General features: G+C 39.1%; 1 protein-coding gene across 1 annotated transcript in view; it reads right to left on the bottom strand.

The window, feature by feature from the left end:
• Window positions 1-316: 316 nt before the first annotated feature.
• The window catches only part of LOC139700159 (phospholipase A1-like), a 37,312-nt gene continuing 17,779 nt past the window's right edge, over window positions 317-19,849 (bottom strand). The window contains exons 4-8 of the mRNA XM_071598727.1: window positions 18,724-18,884; window positions 17,231-17,476; window positions 15,979-16,164; window positions 9,777-9,942; window positions 317-865 (exon numbers count right to left, since the gene is read on the bottom strand). Coding sequence (XP_071454828.1) covers window positions 763-865; window positions 9,777-9,942; window positions 15,979-16,164; window positions 17,231-17,476; window positions 18,724-18,884 — 862 coding nt within the window. The 3' untranslated portion in view covers window positions 317-762. The remainder of the gene's footprint in view (window positions 866-9,776; window positions 9,943-15,978; window positions 16,165-17,230; window positions 17,477-18,723; window positions 18,885-19,849) is intronic.

The raw sequence follows: 19,849 nt of genomic DNA, 5'->3' as shown, positions 1-19,849 counted from the left end.
TTAATGTCCTCAGTGTAATTATTTTGTTTGTAAATAATGGGCTTGACAAGGTTACGGTTCAAATGTGGTGAGTGACTGTTTATTTCTTTTAAATGCATCACCCTTACACGTACCATACGATGAACATGAAATGAGAATAGATGTGAAGCTCTGAGCAACATGTCACGAAACCACATGCCGGCTGACTGACTGACTGGCTGATCGTAAATTTCTGCAATTTATCCGAATACAAATAGTCTAGATTAAAGGTTGGGCGAAAATAATTTCCGAGAAATGAGTATACACCATTCAAAAACAATATATATATATATTTTTTTTTTAAAACAAAAGTACATTTTTAAATGTTCCGTATCACATAAAATAACACTCTCTAATCATAAACAGATATTGCTTTAATTACACCATCACAGCGTTGAGAGCACAATTAAAAAAAATTAAAGATTGATTACATGAAAGGGAGTCTTGAATTCCATTTTTCGACGAGTTAATACGAAATGTTAAAAACCTAGCCTTGGTGTACGGGGAACCGTAGTCGAGCAACTGGTGCAATTTGAATAGGCTGGCTTTTCAAATAAAATTGTAAGCAGGGGAAGTGCGAGTTCTCTCCAACACACTTGGGTCAAAACGTTTGAGATCGCTTTTGTAATTCTAGGTGGAAACGTTTTTCCTTGGATTGGTGATGCTTTGGCGGGACGATAGGTTTTGCAGTTGGTGATGACGGACGGAGTGGTGCGCTACCGTAAGGATTATCGCCGTAGTTGATCATTTGAGGATGCAGCACCTCTTGTCTCCTTTTCCGTTGGATCTCGCCGTGGATGGGCAGTAGGGGGGATCTGAGTTGGAGAGGCAGAAGGATCCGGACACGCTGTGGAGGGAAACAGTCATGCATTAACATCTCCATTCCAAAGAAAGATTGCGAAACCGAAAAATCCCACCACAAAATCTGGAAGATATTGTTTTACGCCATTGTTACAACACACATGGAATTTGGAAATCATAGTATTTTGTGATCTAACCTCAAAGTTTTAACCACAATTTACATTTTATGCGAGGATAGAATTTTAATTTTACGAGTCTTCCCCCGACATGTATCTACCGAAGAAATAATGTGCGAACTACCTTAATTTGCCAAATTTTTTGTAGTAAACAGAGTAATTAGAATACCTTTAAAAATACTAGTGTAAAAAATCAAGAATTCACGATATATATCATTTTAAAAAAAATATCTCACCAAAAGAGTTTTTCATACGTTTCCTGGGTATTTTTTTTCAATTTTAGCATCTGTCTAATATCACTTTTTGTGAAACTACATACTCTACTCGTTTCTCAAAATAAAGAACTTGCGGTGTTTAGTTTTAGAATTTGAAAATTAATGGAGTTTTCGTAAATGGCATTCTTAAGTTTGAACTGTTACAGCATCACGTTTTTATCCTTGATTATTAAGAAACTATCTTTCGCTTGTGGGACGAATGGTCAAATTTTCCAAAATATGAAATGGGGCTGATAAAGTTGAAAGTTTCCACTTAAATAACCTTTTCACTTTCACTAACCTTGTGTGTTTTGTTATCAAAACCCGCCTGACCATATGGGGATGCCATTAAAAATATAGTGTCAGTTAAAGTATTGTTTACTCTGATTTGTTTGTTTTTAAGTTAACCCTTCCATTCTTCACCTCTCCCTGTGGGGGGAACCCCCCCCGCCGCTACCTGCAGCGTTATGTCACATTCCCTACCTGTGACCTTGGGGGCGGAGACCATTGTATGTTGTTGAATATCCATTTGATAGTGGAATTTCGCCTTCTTACTTTTCAAATTCTAGCTTAAGCGTTATTGGATTAATTTTTATTATACTGTAAGGGGCAATCGTTTGTTAGTTGATAGTATGTATTTGCATTCGCGTAAGTTGGACAGGTATTTATATGCATGAATGTATACGCCACTATAGATGTAGGTTTGATTAAATATGTTGATCTTGCATGTGGTTTTGTTACTTTTTACGGGTGGTGACCTAACACCCCCCGCTGCGGCGGCTTGCTTGGGGTGTTAGGTCACCACCGGGCTTTTCGTTGGTGGTTTGGTTTGATTTGTCATGACAGGGCTCCTGATACTGAAACCATAAGGAAATGGATTACTATTAACGGGTGATAGGATCTACAATTCCTAGAAAACCAGCTGGGTGACCTTAAAGTGTGCGGACACCTGAAAACACCGTGGCAGTCAATTGAACAATCTCCATTGCGCTCTACGCGGATACATGCTATTACTCTTGGAATATCGCACAGAATGTTAAGGCGAATTTTACACTCTGGCCTTCACTGACACACCTACAAGATTATGGTTGTTGGAGAATTGAGTTCAAAAGATTGGGTCAAGTGTACAGATGCTTGCAAGGCAATCTTAACCTCTATACAACCCGACACTATTCTGTAGTATAGCGCATTTTCACCTCTCTGGCCCAGTAAATTAGTAAAAGTTTCGTTGCTGGGCGACTGACAACCCTCGACAACTTCACCAAGACCTCTTCATAGCCCCAAAGTGATAGTTTGGTGCGCTGTGTCCTCCACAGGCATTATTGGGACTTTTTTGTATCTCGAGGTTCAACTGTTACTGTGAGATGCTGGAGAACGTTTTACTCCCCAAAATGGAAAAGTATGGTGAGGAATATGACATAGAAGCCTATTGGTTTCAACAGGATGGTAAATAATTCCCACTGCTAAAGCAATAATAGCTCTGAGTATGACAAGGATAACATGCATGACGAATTTTCCACATGTGTCTACCTACAAAGAAACAAATTACGACTATAAGGAATTCAGACGATAAGGAGCAAATACATACTAAGGATCTTAATAATTTGGACCATAAAACTAAGTTGACATAGTATTTATGATATGCATAGAATAAGCATGTGTGAATTTGGTGTAAGGATTCTAAGTAGGCGGGGATCGGGATTGGTGCGGTGGCTATCGTACTGGCTTCCCACCCCCGGCCCGGCCCGGGTTCAAATCCCGGTGGTGTTGAATATTTTTCAGTGGTATCTCGATCCATACTTTAGGTGCTTTGTGGAGGGCACTTCGAGTGAGTGCGCCGTCCGTCGGATGGGACGTTAAGCTGCGGACCCCTTGGCGCCTTTCGTAAAGAGTAGGCTAATGCCGACGCCGAGTTTCTCTCCACCCTTCATCCTTTCCTGTCCATCCCCTATGGCGCAAATGACCTCAGCAGTCGGTCGCCTCCATTAAATACTACTACGGATACTAAGCAGGCTATACAACATACAAGCTTATCAATTATTGTTTGCTTTTATTGTCTTTACCAAATTCATCTATTGCATTTTATGTGTATATCTACTAGTACAACCTCTTCCTTTCCTATAGTATATATATATATATATATATATATATATATATATATATATATATATATATACACACACACACACACACACACACATATATATATATATATATATATATATATATATATATGTGTGTGTGTGTGTATACTAGTATATATATATATGTGTGTGTGTATGTATATATATATATATATACGTAATCCTATTTCTTTACCAATAGTACACCTCTTCTGTACCTTACCCACCGCGTATGGTCAGCATTCATTCTTATCATGCCATATTACGAGTATTAAAATTTCCTCGCATTTAAATACCACTTTTGTATGTGGAGAGAAGCACACTCTTTTGTATGCCATCAGGTTTGCAGACTTGGAATGCACATTCTGTTCATTACTCACTCCATATTATACCAACAACTGGCGTTCTCCTGCCTTTAGATCTCTTAGACAATCTCAACAGCTTTCGCCAACATTCTGATGATATTCAAGAAACTCTTTCACTGGTTCTAATGTTTGGCTTTTATACTCACTATACAATCAATACTCCATTGCCCTTTATTAAACTCACCTACTTTTGGTTTGGACACATTTACCCTCGATCAAATTTTCTCTCACACTTCACTGATTTAGGTATAGGCATAGGTGTTCCCTATTGTGGGGTCTCATCCAGCAACACTTAAATATCGGCGCACAGAATTGCCGTTGCAAGGAATGTTTAAACAAGTATACACATTTAGTGCACGGGCGAAAGAGGACCCGCGAAAGGAGAAAAATCACGAAAATGGTAAACCTGGCCCGGCCGGTCAGGCCCAGAGGCAAGCAATTGCACAGATAGAAGCTCTTGACATCACTAAATTCTCTCGCAAACACAATAGCGACATAGCTTCGCCATCCCCGGCGACAGCCGCAGCCATTGCCGCCCTTCAAAAGCAGCAAAAGGTCAATAAACAACAAGAAAAGGTCAATTTAGTAGGTACCTCTGAAACAGCCATGGAAGCGAGGAACACGGCCAATAACAATAGCAACAACCATTTGACAACGTCCACCTCTTCAGCAACGACCACTGTTGCCCTCCCTCTCGCCGAACCGCTTAACACAGGCCCTCAAGCACAAACACCGCATGGTCAAAGAGACGACGGCTTCACTGTCGTCTCCAGGAAAAAAGGTACCCCGCTTAAGAGGCGAAGAATTTTAGACTCCCCAGATATCGCTCATCCAAATAGGTTTTCACCCATTGAGTCATCGGCTGAGGTGATGGAGACTCAGCCATCCGTACAGAAATCACCCAAAATCCCGGCCATAACCGTCCATAATGTGAAAGGGTGGGTTGAATTGGCTAAGGAGTTGACGGCGAATCTTCTCTCGCCGCCCAAATGTATCCTCAAGGGACCAAACACCGTGGCAATAACTTGTGCCAACACTGAGGATTATGTTAAAACTAAACACATTCTTAAAACTAGGGACCTAGAGTATACGTCTTACCAGCTTCCAGCCGATAGGCTGAAAGAATATTGTGTAAAAAACCTGGTAGGCGACGTAAATGCAAAGGAATTAGAGCTAGAATTACACCGAATGGGGTATAAAGTAAAAAGCGTAGTACAACTGACCACCACTAAACCTACCTACGAGGACAGGATGAAAGGGAAAACAACTGGCATCAAGCGATTGGTGCCAGTTTATCACGTCATCTTAACAAATGACCCCCAACCAGGGGACCTTCTCAAAATTGAATACTTGTTGACCATGCGGGTGAATATATCTAAATTCACCAAACCTAAGGGCGTTGTACAGTGCCACAAATGCCAGGGCTTCGGACATACAAAAAATTATTGTAACATTCGGCCCCGTTGCGTTAAGTGTGCCGGTCCACACTTAACATCCGAATGTGAAAAGAAAGATCGCAGTACGCCCGCGCGATGCGTAAACTGCACAATGGAGCACCCCGCCAATTATCGCGGATGTCCCGTTTTTAAATGGGAAAATCAACGAAAATTGGCGAGAGAAAAGCGCGACACAATTTCCCGAGGACCAGCCCAAGGGAAAACATATATACCTGCCCCGGCTCCTGACAAGAATGCTTGGGCTCCTAGAGCTCAAGGTCCTTTGCAGGACCAATCATCTTTTACCGCCACCAACCCATTTCCCTCTCTCCCCCCTCCTAGGATCCCTCCTCCCCATGTTATCAACCCACTTCTGCCCGGCGGCGCTATTTCACTTTCCTCTTCTTCCTCTTTAAATCACCTACCAAACCTTCCGGCTTCAAATTCCGCACACAATGAACAGTCACTGTTTGGATACTTTATGTCCATGCATCACCAGTTAAGTCTCTTAAAGACAAAAACGGAGAAGAAAATCTTTATGCTCCAACAATTATGCGAGTTGCACGAGCTTAATGACTAGTAAGCTCCGTAACATTTGCCTTCTCAGTTGGAATTGCAACGGCATACTCGGCCGCCAACGGGAACTCAAAAATTTTATAAGCTCTGGCAATTTCGATGTAGTCGCCCTTCAGGAGACGCATCTGACACCCAGTCACAGATTCCACTTGCCCAACTATACCACATATCGGCGAGACCGTCCCACCGCTCGCGGTGGTGGCGTGCTCATCGCAGTAAAATCCTCTATTAAACACAAAGCACTGAAAGGATACGCCCTTAGTACATTAGAATGCGTCGGAATACGACTCCCAACTCCCATAGGTGACCTTGACATCTATTCAGCTTACCAACCTAGTGGTAAAACTATTCTTCCTGACGAAATTCGTCCCTTATTCCCGACTGACAGTCGCGTCGTAGCCATCGGCGATTGGAATTCAAAACATACGGAATGGGGGTGCCGGTCCGCGAATACTAATGGCCGGCGTTTGCATAACATTGTTAATTACATCATGGTAGACGTCGAAGTGCCACTAGCGGCAACGCACATTGACAGCCGTGGTGGTGAAGACATCCTGGATTTCTGCCTAACGAAAAATCTGCCTTACATAACGACTCCAACTGTACTTTCCGATCTCTCCAGTGATCATTACCCGATTAAAACCGACATTGCGACTGTCCCTTATGAGCAGCCTCCTTCCCTTCCTTCAAAGACGAACTGGAAACAGTTCGCCTCCATAGCAGAAGACGCCTTTTCCTCAATCACAATCCCACACTCCTCAGCCCGGCAGGACATTGACGCTCATGTCTTGGCCATAACCGAGGCAATGCGTGACGCGCATGCACTGGCATCGCTCCCGTACCCTCATCCCCCTCCTCCTTCAAACGCCCTACCCGACGACATCCTGCTACTCATAAAACAGCGCAACAAGGCCCGCAGACAATGGGCGCGAACCAGGGATGGCGCCTATAAACGGCGTTATAACTTTTTCGCGTCCTGCGTCAAACGCGAGATCAGAAATCGGTTTAATGACCATTGGAGAGACAAACTCGACAACCTTTCCTTCGACGACGGATCCCTTTGGAAGGTTGCTAAGCAACTGACCAAAAAAGGCCGTCCAGACCAGCCCATCAGGCATAACGACAACCTGTACTTCGACGCCAATGACAAGGCAGAAATCCTAGCCAACGCGTTCCAGGAAACCATGACTCTTAAAACCGACTGGCCAAGGACGCGGGAGGACGAAGAAGCCGAGGCTGCTGTAAGTAGCTTAGGTCTCCTTCCGACTCCTCCATTCCAGCCGGTCACTGAGACGGAGCTTAGAATGACAATAAAGTACTTAAACCCGAAAAAAGCCCCGGGTATTGATGACATCTCAAACAGGCATTTGAAGAACGCGCCACTGCCGGCCGTTCGTCACCTACTGGGCTTATTTAATAACTGTCTTTCCTCTTGCTACTTTCCAGATTCCTGGAAAATAGCAAAAGTGTGCCTGCTTCCCAAGCCAGGCAAAGACCCGACAATTCCTTTAAACCGTAGACCTATTTCCTTACTTTCATCTATCTCTAAGCTGTTTGAATCAATTTTAAAAGCCCGTCTAGACCTCTTCCTACGGACCAATGACGTAATACGACCGGAACAAATGGGATTCCGGGAAGGACATTCCACCTCCCTGCAGATACTCAGACTAGCAGAGTATATCAGCCACGGTATGCAGAACAACCAACACACTGCAGTGTTGTTCTTGGATGTGGCCAAGGCATTCGACCAAGTCTGGCATGATGGATTGATACTTAAATTATTTAAAATCGGGGTTCCATTACATCTCATCAAGATGTTCCATAGTTTTCTCGCTTCACGAGCTATACATGTCGCCGAAAACGGAGCTCTATCAACCGGGAAACAGATAAATTGTGGCGTCCCGCAGGGCGCCATATTATCTCCTACTCTCTTCAACTGCTATGTCAACGATCTTCCTTCTTCTCCACAAACTCAAACTTTCATGTTCGCCGACGATACTGCTATCGCGGCAAGATCTTGGAGCGGCACATGTGCCTTCCGAAAGATACAAAACCACCTCTCTTTACTTGAAAAGTGGACCGTCGACTCGAAAGTAACAATTAACGCTGAGAAAAGTGTTGTTGTCGACTTTCGGAGGAGACGAAGCTATTTCCCAAAAAAACCTCTAACCTTTCAAGCCGTGCGTATTCCGACGAAATTGTCACACAAATTCTTAGGGATACACTTCGACTACAGACTGACATGGGCCACGCACGTGCAGCATGCCTTACACATCGCTCAGGGCACAAGAGCACTTCTGTCTCCACTCTTGTGCTCCAAATCGCGCCTCACGCACCGAACCAAGATTAGACTGTACCTTTCGTATATCCGTCCCAGGATGCTGTACGGCTGCGAAATTTTCGGGAACGCGACAAAAACAGACAGAATACGCTTAGAAACATTCCAAAATAGAATACTTCGCTACCTCACAAACCAGAGTAAACTCGTCCCAATACATGAGATCAGAAACGCACACAAAATACCTAAAATACACGACTTCATTCGAGCGCAAGCTGAACGACTCGAGAGGTCCCTTCCACAAAACACGCTTACAAAGAACATATGGGATTACTCCCTTCATAGAAAACGCCATCCGAGCTACAGACTGCCAAAAGAAATTCTATTTCGGTAACATTACCGAATTCTTTTCTATGACTTTCTTTTTCTATAGATGTGTCAAAAATTATAAATGTATTTCAGCTAGAGTTAAGGTTTTATGCTTAAGGCATTGTGTAACTGCCAATTTGCTTTAATTGTATGTAAAAAAAAAGGACTTTGAAAAGAAAAGTTAAGAAATTTATAAAAAATTTAAAAAAAAAAAAGGACAAAAAGAAAATTATATATATATATCCAAAGAAAAAAAAATATATATATATATTTAAAAAAAAAAAACAACAAAAGAGAAAAAAAAAATAAAATAAATATCTTATATAGAATTTAATCAGACCAGAATCTAATATTAATTTTAGTTTTTAGATTGATAAATGTTTTTCCGTCCTGTTGACGTGTTTTTGGGCAAAATGTCTCGGCCCTTAGAATTAAGCTAATTTTAGTCCTTCCTTTAAGATAAGGCCAATTGCCAACCCACTAGAGGTCTTTCTTTCAATTTCTCCTTCACTAACACTGGAAAGGTACACGTTCGTCATTTACACATTCGATCGCCATTTATTTCCCTGTGCAAACTGCACATACAATAACGCTGAAGGGGTGGACGTTGTCACACCGAAGCAGCGCATAAAATGAGGGCAAAATGCCCAGTCATTAGGGGATCTGGTCTGGTCTGGTCAGATTACATTTACAACTCCATTACAAGCTACCTAATCCTTGGATCGACATTAGACAAGGCAGCGAAAATTAGGAGTTATGGTTTATCTGTTTGAATCATTTGGAGTAAGAAATAATTTTGGTGCTAGATAAGGTGCTATAAAGTGCCTCTAGATTCGCGAAGAAATGTTACGATCCACAACCGAGTGTATCATGAGTTTCACAAGAACTGCATAGGTTAAAAGTCACTCTTGGTGCGAAGGAAGAATGCGAGATTAAGGCTCAAAGAAAATTACAGGGCACTCATTTAACTTATGACGCCGAAAAATTCATTTCCCCTCATTATAGAGGCCGTTTGGTCTATCCGGATATGGTAAGGAAGATGGAGTGCAGTACTTATAGATTCAGGGACATTAAAAAAATTCCATGCAATGAAGATACTACAGCCGATGAGCCTAGCTATGAACTTCGACCACATCCATTAAGCTACTGAAAGCTGGTGACAATACACACCCTGCCACACAACTCCCGTGTGGCTTGTAAGGTATGGCGTAGAAATCACCATTTGACGGGCTTTTTACATTTGTCCTTCCTTGTTATCAGGATCCGAAACTAAAATATTCGAACCCCATCACACATTTCTCCCATTCAATTTCTCTCCCCTATCTACAGTAGTTAACTCAAGCACAGATTATGGAGGTGGCTAGTCTCTGTTCTACTCACCCCATGGGCGTGTGCATTCCCATGGCCAGCGGCTCACCGGGCCTCTTCCCAGGCCGCGCCCCCGTAGGGCACCGGCGGGCGCACGGAACGGCGTGTCGCGCGTTGTCTGCATTAAGGCTCTCGGCGAGGTAGCACACGCTGCGGAGGTGGCTGCACAGGGCTTCGTCTGCGATAGTTAGCGGGGGGAGAAATAAACATCAGAGCCATTGAAATGGAGCCAAGACATATTCTACCAGACGCCACACCATTTTTGACATTCCAATAAAGTCCCAAACGGAGTCTTAATGAATACATATATATGGTAATGAATAACGCTATTAGGTTGCATCGTTAAAATACCACCATCAGATATTATAGTTGAACAGGAATTCAACGCTAAAATTGAATAGTTAAGAGATAGCAATGCAATAACAAAAGTTGTTTTAAACAGCTTAGAATTAAATGTACCATGAAATAAATACTATTATTATTTCGTCTCATTTTCAAACTTCCTATGGTATTTCTCCAACTATAAAATATTTTGATGCACAAAAAATTCTTAAGCATTGTCAAATATGATAAATTACGAGGTCATGCATTGATAAATACTTATTACGGAAGAAGATACTACCATTATATCAAAATAACATATATTAGGTTAGAGACTTTTAAATGGGAAAGTTAGTAAATAATTTAAAAAATCGTATGGAACAATGGAAGAGAAACACTTAAATACTTATTTAATGGACTGCGCAACCAATTGATGACAGAATGATCAGTCATTTCAGGGAAGCAAATGATCAGGTCTTGTATCTGATTTTTCAATTATTATCAAGAGCCGATTTATTTCAGTCTTTCATTAATTCTTTTATTATACTCGTGAAACAACGATCAATTTTTGCCAAAGGGAAAAAATTTATGCTTGAAGCGTGATTTCAGCTTTAAGCATATAAACCAATATAGAATTTTTAAATTTAGTACCTACTGTGTTCAATCAAAGAATTATTGATGAGACATTTCTTTTTTTCATCGTCCATTAGAGTACCATTTCTTCCCGTTTTATTCCGGATGCTTTGTACAGAGCATAGCTATCGCGGTTTAGCATTAATCTAAGTAGAAGAATATTTTGCCTTCAAATATCCCAAATGGCCTGGCGCCAAAGATTAAGAGACACAGAGAAAAATTATTTCACCCAAATTTTTAACTAATTAATTAAAAAGGCAAAATATTGTTCCTGATCATGATAAAATCTGCGTGGCTAATTTTTACACTGCCCTGCAGTAAAATTTTTCTAATTTTTACCCCATTTTATTATATTTTGACTTCTAAAAACGTTTTTGGACGCAGGACTTTTAATTAATATAGTTTCGTTCGTACAGTCGACCAGCTTTCACTTTCCTTTCTAGGTCACATGCTTTTCCAGCTTTTAGGAAGAAAAACTAAGTGGCGCGAGAATGAAAGTGGCTTATTATTCGGACGTGGAACGCCGATTTTAAATTGAAAAAATACCTACGTGACTCGTGACTACTGGGAAACAGGAGATTTCTTATAGTCGTGTCACACGGACAAAGTTAATGTCACAATTTGTGGGAAAGGTCGTATTGTTCCAGAAATCTGACGTGGTTGCGTGCAAGTTTGATGGTTTATTTACAACATTGCATTCAAGTCGAGATTAGAAGGCAACCCATTATTGTTTGATAGTTTTGAAGCAACTACCAATCAGAGGAAAGTATGCGATATATATATAGAGAGAGAAAGAGAAACAGATGAGGATGACTTTGCTGCATTGAACAGAAACACCTGGAGCTATTTCAGAAACTGAAGTTTGATAGTTTTGAGACAACTACCAATCAGAGGAAAGTATGCGAGAGATATATATTGAGAGAAAGAGAAATAGATGAGCTTGGCCTTGCTTTAGTGAACAAAATTACCTGGAGCTATATCAGAAACTGAAGTAACATTAAATGAGGCGCTCAAGTGTTATTAACCACTTATTCAGTAAAATAAGATAACAATAAGAGTAGAAATAAGAATTTAGGAGCCAAACGTTATAAAGTTGAAGGTACTTATACCTTCGAGGTGTGCCTCGAGCAGGGCAAAATGTGTGCGGTAGCGCGCCGGCTAGAGACGTGAATATATTAAACATTATGAGATATCAGAAGGAAGTAGGACTGATTGATTGACGGAGAGAGCGCAAATTATAAAAAAAGCTCACTAAATTCAAAATTACTCAAAGTAATTTAAATTATACTTGGAATTAATTTGTAGAAATAACTCCAAAAATGTAAACAAACAATTGACAACACAATTTTTGTGACACTAAGTTCCTTGCGAGTTGGTTATGATAATTTCTTTTACAGAAAGTCTCCAAATTGACCTGATCTTGCGACACGGCCTTTACTAAATACAATGGCTGAAGTTTGCGTTATTTGAGAGCATAATGTTCTTATTTAAAGGCAGTAGTTCATGTCTTTCAAAATCAGAGCTCTGTCACATAATACTGGTCTATGGATTAGGTAGTGGAAGCACGATATTTAAATACAAAATATTCTTTATCCCGACTGCCAACACTTTCCGCACCTGTTTTTGATCATTTTAGGCTGATTCATTACTCGGTGCTGTCGATAATTATTATTCACAATATCCCCATTGTATTGGAATATGGAGGATCAACTATGCACAAAGATATTTTCAAAAAAGAAATAATGGAATCATCTTTTCAAATTCTATTTTATAACGATATTTTTCAGAGAGTTTATATTGCCCGGTCTAGTGTGAACCATATTCTAGAATGTATCTAGATGTCTCCCAAAAGAAATATGAGATGAGGTAATGTTCTAAGATCTCTTAATTTTTTTCTACTTCCAGTCCAGCTCTCTGCCACATAAATCAGTATATTCTCTACAATTGTTTGGAGGGTTCTCTCCTTCATTTTCTTATAACTAAATCTGCTCCAAAGAACCCAATTTCACATTTTCATTGCTCCTCAAGCCTTAAGCACTCCGTATTCCACAGCAAATTCACAACTTTTGGATTCGCTACGAAAATCGATACAATTCTATGTTACAATCAGACAAATAATACTTTAGTAGGAATTATTCATTGAGGAAGGCGTAACTAATTTTCTCCATCCTTCGCTCAGAGTGGTACCATTTGTCTCATTAGCCTTGAACCACACTTGGAAAATTCACCTCCTTTTTCAAGCCAACATAATCAGCTAAAACTCTAGCATTAACATCACATTTGCTTAGGTTTATAATAACACATGTTTTTATAACTAGGGGGGATGCTTGAACTCATTAGTATCTCCATAAAAGTATGGAAATCAAACCATTTCGCTAAAATTAATTGAATGTATGATCTACCATAACGCAACACTCGTTTATATACTATTACTACTACTACTATACTAGTATGCTGCTCTAAATCCATGTTTCAAAAGACGACAATTTGCGCATATCATTTTCCCTCGTAGCTAGCTTTCGAAAGCAGATCATGCTAAGTTTTATATCTAAGTTTTAACGAATACTAAAGTCATTTTTGGGCGCTATTTTCATTAATGACTTCCTCTTTACTGATGCTTTTCTTCTCCCAATTTAGTTGTTCTTGGCAATGCATATCTTCTCAAAATACTATCAAAATATGCAAAATATTCCAATTCTCTCATTTACCTCGCCAAAATTAACTATTTTATCTTCATCCTCTTCCTCTAATACGCATTCTGTGCGTTATTCCAAAATGTTCCAAGTCCCATTATTCTTCAGCCATAATCACTTGAAAATCATCATCTTGTGCGAATAAATTGTGATGTAATTCACAACAAATCCTATCCATCAAGCCCGATCAGGTACTGACCTTGGTTTTTAATTTACTCTATTTTGAAAAATAATTGCACTTTTTTTGGTAAGATGCGCACAGCTTGGCGGATTCTTTTTCTATGGTTTCGTAGTTGTATATTATTTTTGACCATAATTCCTCATGTTCAACCCAATATACCTCATACTACTCGTATTTCTTCTTTTTGTGTTTCAGAAGTTTTATCATCATAATTTTTTCAGTACGAAAGACAAACAGGCACGCTTAGAGCAACAAATAAAACGCTATTGAAATAACCAGGGCATTGGTAACCAACCAAGGTGAATGGTGGAGCCTATGTTGCATCTTTAATGAGAATAGGCGGATTGGACCTATTCTGATTTCGATGACATGCAGTTTCCCGTATTTTCTAGTAGGTTTATGATTCTATCAAAGACCAGTAGATAGTATTTGTATGTATCGTCCCACTTTTCAAATCTCCCTCCAATCTGCATTTTGGCTTTTCCCTTGCACATGTGCATTTCCTTTCGCTAGTCATTTGTTTTCACTTTTGTATGTTCTGCGGCACTTCAAATCTCCCGCTAACCTCCATGTCGCAAGTCTTTTGTTTCCACCCACCGCTTCTTTTGAGATATCCCCACATGAGAATTTGTAATTTTAACCTATATCCTCATTCATAACCTTTTTTTTCACAACACAATTGCTTCAAAATGAGTTTTGAAAAAAACAGTTAAATATTTCGTTCAATTTAACCCTAGGTACATTTCCTAGATCCACTTACTTAATTTTGTAGTTTTTCACCTTGTATACAAATTTTTCCGTCTGTAACAAAAGTGTAATTAAGAAAGATCTTACGCCTGGCAAGTTCCAATTTTATTCTCCAAATAGTAAACCAATCGCCATTTGTAATTGCATCCAAATAATCAATGTAAAAATAAATTAAGATCTCCCTCACCTTAACTAGCCTTCTTTAGGCAAGTAATAAATTCTCATTTTACTCTGAGTAAAATTTAAGCTAAGAATTAGAACGCTTGGGACCTAAGCGTTTTTTCTTCAACAATTTTTCCTTTTGCAAGGTCTGAGGGTCCATGCTTATACAGATAGTGAAACATCGACATCAAACGCAAACTCACGCCAATTCATCACTTCGATTGAATTATCACATCACCCGATCAAATCAAACAGAGAATATTGACGAGGAAAACTGTAAAAATGACTCCTGAATAAGAACCAAGTGACTCGAATTTAAGACTGTGTATTTAACTTAACAGTTTCTGGCTTAACTCGGTGAAATTCCTCACCAATGAGGGTAGAGGAAAAATCTTTGCTATTTCACATTAGAAATATGGAATAGCAAATTTTTTTCTTCACCCTCAACTGTATATTAAATTTTAAGGTGCCATAAAAATGCTATTTTGATATTAAAAATATTATGTTAATAATTTTGAGAACGAACTGAAAATAATTCAACAAAATGAATTCCTCTGTGATTTTTTAAAAGGTATTCTATCCCCGTCTGAATTGTTTTTTTTATAATTTTAACGGTGTTTCTACTCCTAGTGTACTTTTAGTGAAAATATTATTTTTTTATATTAAAACTTAATTTACTGCTGTGATAAGTATTGTCATTGATAGTTATCAGACGTTCTTCAACATCTTTTCAGCTAATACTTTGGTAGAAAGAAAAATCAAATAATGAAAGAACCTTGTAAAATAATGTCTAATAAAGATGAAATTTCACAAAGCTAAGATCTCTGCAGGCAACTTTATTTAAATAAAATTATATATTTATCCCTGTATAAAGACAAGTATTTTCTTCTCCGCAGTCATAACATAATGGTTGATAACTAATTGAAATACTAGAGCACCATGTTGAGGCATATTAGAAATGTTAACGCAAATCGAAGAATACAATTTCTTCAAATTATATTCATTCCCGAATTGATATTCAACCCTTAGATCACTATTAAATCAATTAGTGAATTTAACATAGAAATGATCGGATCCATATATCGGATCGGATCCAGCAATAATTCATCATTCAAGTTCGTTCGTTCAAATGATGCATTTGAACTATATCTACGTTACCACTGATGTCTTTAGGAAGCCTTAATAGAAGGAAGGTAGATTTTTTAATGTTATGTATAGTTAAATACGTTATTAATTCAATCAAATTCAATTCAATATAAAAAATTTATAAAGATGTATTTTTTGAACTGTTTTCCGTTGAACTTTTGCGAACTTTGTATTATTCATTTTATAAATAAATAAAAGAAAGGCAAAAAATAATAATCAGCTCAGCTGTTAAACTGCTACTGACTGTATGTCAGTAGGCGACGCGATTAATAATAAATGTTAGTCTTATTTTTTGGAATTATAAAGTAGTAGTGTCACGCAATATTCTTACTGGAGGAGTTTGCGCAAAATGGCTGCGATCGTCCCCCGTTGATGCAAAAGTCGACGTCCCCGATGCGCCCGGACTCGCCGTAGAAGCCGGCGTTAGTATGCAGCACGACGACTGAGTGAGCATCCCGGGCGTCCAACTTTCCGACTCCGGGAAGGCTGTGGACGAGGGGCCGGGCAGGGTCCAGAGCTGAAACGAATACAAACAGGTCATCCCATAGCAGATTGACGACTTATGCGGCACACTTAGTTACTCGCCATGGATGCGCACAATAAAACCTCCTCGTGACCACGAAACCAAGCATTTATGGTAGTGATTTCATTTTCAGAAGCGCGACCTTCGCGCTAAACTCCATTACAATCAGAAGGATAATTTTCATTAAACAAAGAGTTGATTGTTCGTATTCAAATAGACAAATGTAAAGTTGGATTTATTGTCCTCTCCCCTTGTAAAAGAAATTTAAATCAGGGTCTCAGGAAAATTAATATAATTATGAAATGTACTTCGTAATATTCCACACCAATGATTCCGAACGAGGTTTCGTCTGAGTAAGGGTCATTATCAAACGTAAAAACACGCCTCTAAACATGGAGATTTAAAAAGAGTTTTAAATTAGCTCGCAAGCGGAGTAAGAGGGGATGAAAGTGGAAAGGATGGTGGTGGGCCAAGGGGGAGGTGGTTGGGAGAGTGGAATAAGTACCTATGATTTCAATCAATTAGGGATAACAGTAGGAGAGTAATTAAAGACGTAGAAGGATAATTTTTACTAGAGTAATCGAAGGTCAAAGTTTGAAAATATGTGTTATCTGGCGTGGCATGGAATGAACCAATTCAATAAAAAAATGATAAATATTTAAATCCCATCGCTCATTTAAAATCAATAAATTTGGTAAGTTTGAATTGCGTATAATTTTTATGCTATGAAAAAATGTAGTTTAAATTTTTTATCAATGGCATATAAAATATTGTTGGAGAAATTTCCTCGGTGACCAATATCTGTAAGGTTGAAGGTGCTGAATGAAATCGGATTAACAGTATTTATTAAGTATTGGCCAGTGAGTACCTTGTGTTCAATCACCCCTATTGAAAATTTTTTGCCAGTTTTCCCAAAGAAGTATCATCATTTTCTTCTGCGACACATGTCTTAGAGCGACACAAATCCAATGGAAAATGTTTTGGAATTTTCTGCTCAAAAAGATGAAAATAATTGACACATACGTGATTGATGGGGCATATGTTCGGGGCTCCCACTCACCGATTATCCTGTAAAGAGGGTAGCCGAGGAAATTGGAGGTCAATCCGCACACATGTGCGCCTAGGCTGTGTCCGACGCACATGCTCTGGTCACTACGCCCCCTCAAGTGCACCAGAGAGCCGAACAGGTGAGCTAAGCACCGAGCCACCGGCCTCAGGTTGTTGACGGCGGCCGTGTAGCAGGGCGCCTTTGCCAGTGCACCCCAGTCCAGCACGAACACGTTGTAGTTGCCGTTGTCACGGTAGGCTAACGGGAAACGGATTCAAGGATCTTTGAGACACACAAAACGACAAACAATGATCATCCACATCCGTAAAGCATGCGCATAATCGAGATTCTATTCATGCAGAAGAAGTCGTGACATCATTATACGTTTCTTTGCTTACTCAATAGCATATGAAAATGCCACGGACACACAATCAGAGCAACTATAACGAAAATATTCGATCTATTGGGAAGCAAGTCAAAAGGCGTCGACTCAAGTCAAAACTCATCCAATGACCTGAGACCGGAGAAAAATCGCTATGTTCAATGAGAAAAGTGACGATAATTGAGGCCCTTTCACTTAATAGCAATCCTTGGAAAGTTTCGCAATACAGGTATATTACTAGTCCAATGACTGAAAAGAATTTTTTTCTAGCAACCCTTATAGAGCAACTTTGAATAAAGTTATACATTTTTAGATAATCTTTCCCAAAAATGGATCAGAATGATGATATATTATAACTATGGTCTATATTATTTAAGCCGGAAGCCTGAAAGTAGAAAAAAAATTAGTCTAGAGCTGGATCAAGCAACCATCAATGAATACTGTTAGCAATTAATTCATGGACTGAATTTTCTCACATTAAAATGCACAACTTTATGCATGTAGGTACATACGAGTACTATATGATTCATAATTCCGATAGCTGGGCGATAATCAGAGGTTTTTGATGAATTAAATGCGCAAATAACCACGAAATATTTTTTATACACCCCTTATTTAAAGAAAAATCACAGAGGAAAGATGATAGACTAGAGAGGAAAAAGTATTGGTAAACTTGGGAAGTAGTTGGGGTCAATTATTAGAAGTTATCCACATGATAATTTCATCATGATATAATTTTTTAATATAATTTTAATATAACCATCCACGAAACGATCACAAAATTCACTCCAAGAAACGTAAAGTTCATCTTTGTATAAGCAGAATTCCTTTCGGGTGTTTTCCTTGTACCCAAAAATCTGAAGATGGATTTTAAAATCTCGTATATTGTTTAGGAAAATATTACCAAATGAATGTTGGATACAAGGGCTTGTTTTGCTAAGAGAGATAAGGGAATTATCGCTGTACCGTTTGGCACCTTGTGGCCCTCAAAATATACGTTAACCGGTAGACCACCTTTAATAATAATACTTACCGTCAAATTGCGTTGATGAGTTGAATCGAATAGCGACATGATTACTCTATGTCGTTACTAAGGTATGTGCCATCATTATGAACCACTCACCATCCCTTAAGACAGACATGGGTACTTTCCCATCGCCACCCATGTAGCCGTGGACCAGCACGACGTCGGACAACACTGGATCCCAGCCGTAGTTCTTGAGCGTGTTAGCGTTGAAATCACTCGGTGGTTCGAACATCTTGACGCGAGACGCCTTCATATCACTGACGGGAAAAGAGAGAACTACGATCAAACATGAATTACACCAAAGCGGGAAATTCGGAATCGGACAATTCACCGTCATCAAACAATCAACATACATCTAGTCGGAAAAAATTTTTCCCACGGCATTTTTACAAAATATTACAAATAAACAGAAAATTTTAAACAATAGCCTGCCGGACTTTTTTCAAATTTGTCGTTATTCTTTCTAAGTCATTTAAACAATTCAAATTGCTCAAAATAAAATCTTTTATCTCCTCACCTTTTTAAATATGAAAGTATGATTATTTCGGCATCTGTACCAAAACGTTTATTACATAGTGGAACATTAGGGAAGTAACTACAGGAAAATACATCTAAGAGCGTGTAATTGAGAAGATAGAGACAGATATTGCATTTTGAGAGGAGAATTCAAAAATAAGAGGAATCTTTTACAGGCCTTGTTGGTACCTTAGATCACGACAGGATACAAGAAAAAATCTTAGCTTAAGCAACCTAAGAACCATTTCAGAGTGTAAAAACCATTGCCTGTCGAGGTGAATGATTTTTTAACTCTGAAATTGTTGCGCCGTAACCGACGCTTTGCGGATGACTCCGTTAAAAGTCACTGTTACGGCATCTCCCACTGTTTCCTGGAATTTGTCAAGCCAAGAAGGTGATTTCCAAGAAGTGGCTTCTATTATGCTCAAAAAAGATAAGTATACTGGTAGAATCATGAGGTGAATGGCTCAAAGTAAATTGGTGATGTGGATCTTTGAAAAATCAGAGAAAAACCTGAGATACATATCTTCTAAATATGAAGAAGTAAGGGAGTTAGCATTATAGAGGAATGGCAGGTTCATCCCTCATAAATGAAATTATGATTGAAATACAAAAGATTACTATAACTACGATTAAAAACAATGATTGAGTTTTTGTACTCTACTTTTGGGGACACAACAGACTACATCTTTCATAGTCCACTGCA

This window comes from Hetaerina americana, unplaced genomic scaffold, assembly GCF_022747635.1.
Source record: "Hetaerina americana unplaced genomic scaffold, ioHetAmer1.1.p SCAF_10, whole genome shotgun sequence".
NCBI classification, from domain to species: Eukaryota; Metazoa; Arthropoda; class Insecta; order Odonata; family Calopterygidae; genus Hetaerina; species Hetaerina americana.
This window is presented reverse-complemented; position numbering and strand designations above follow the sequence as displayed.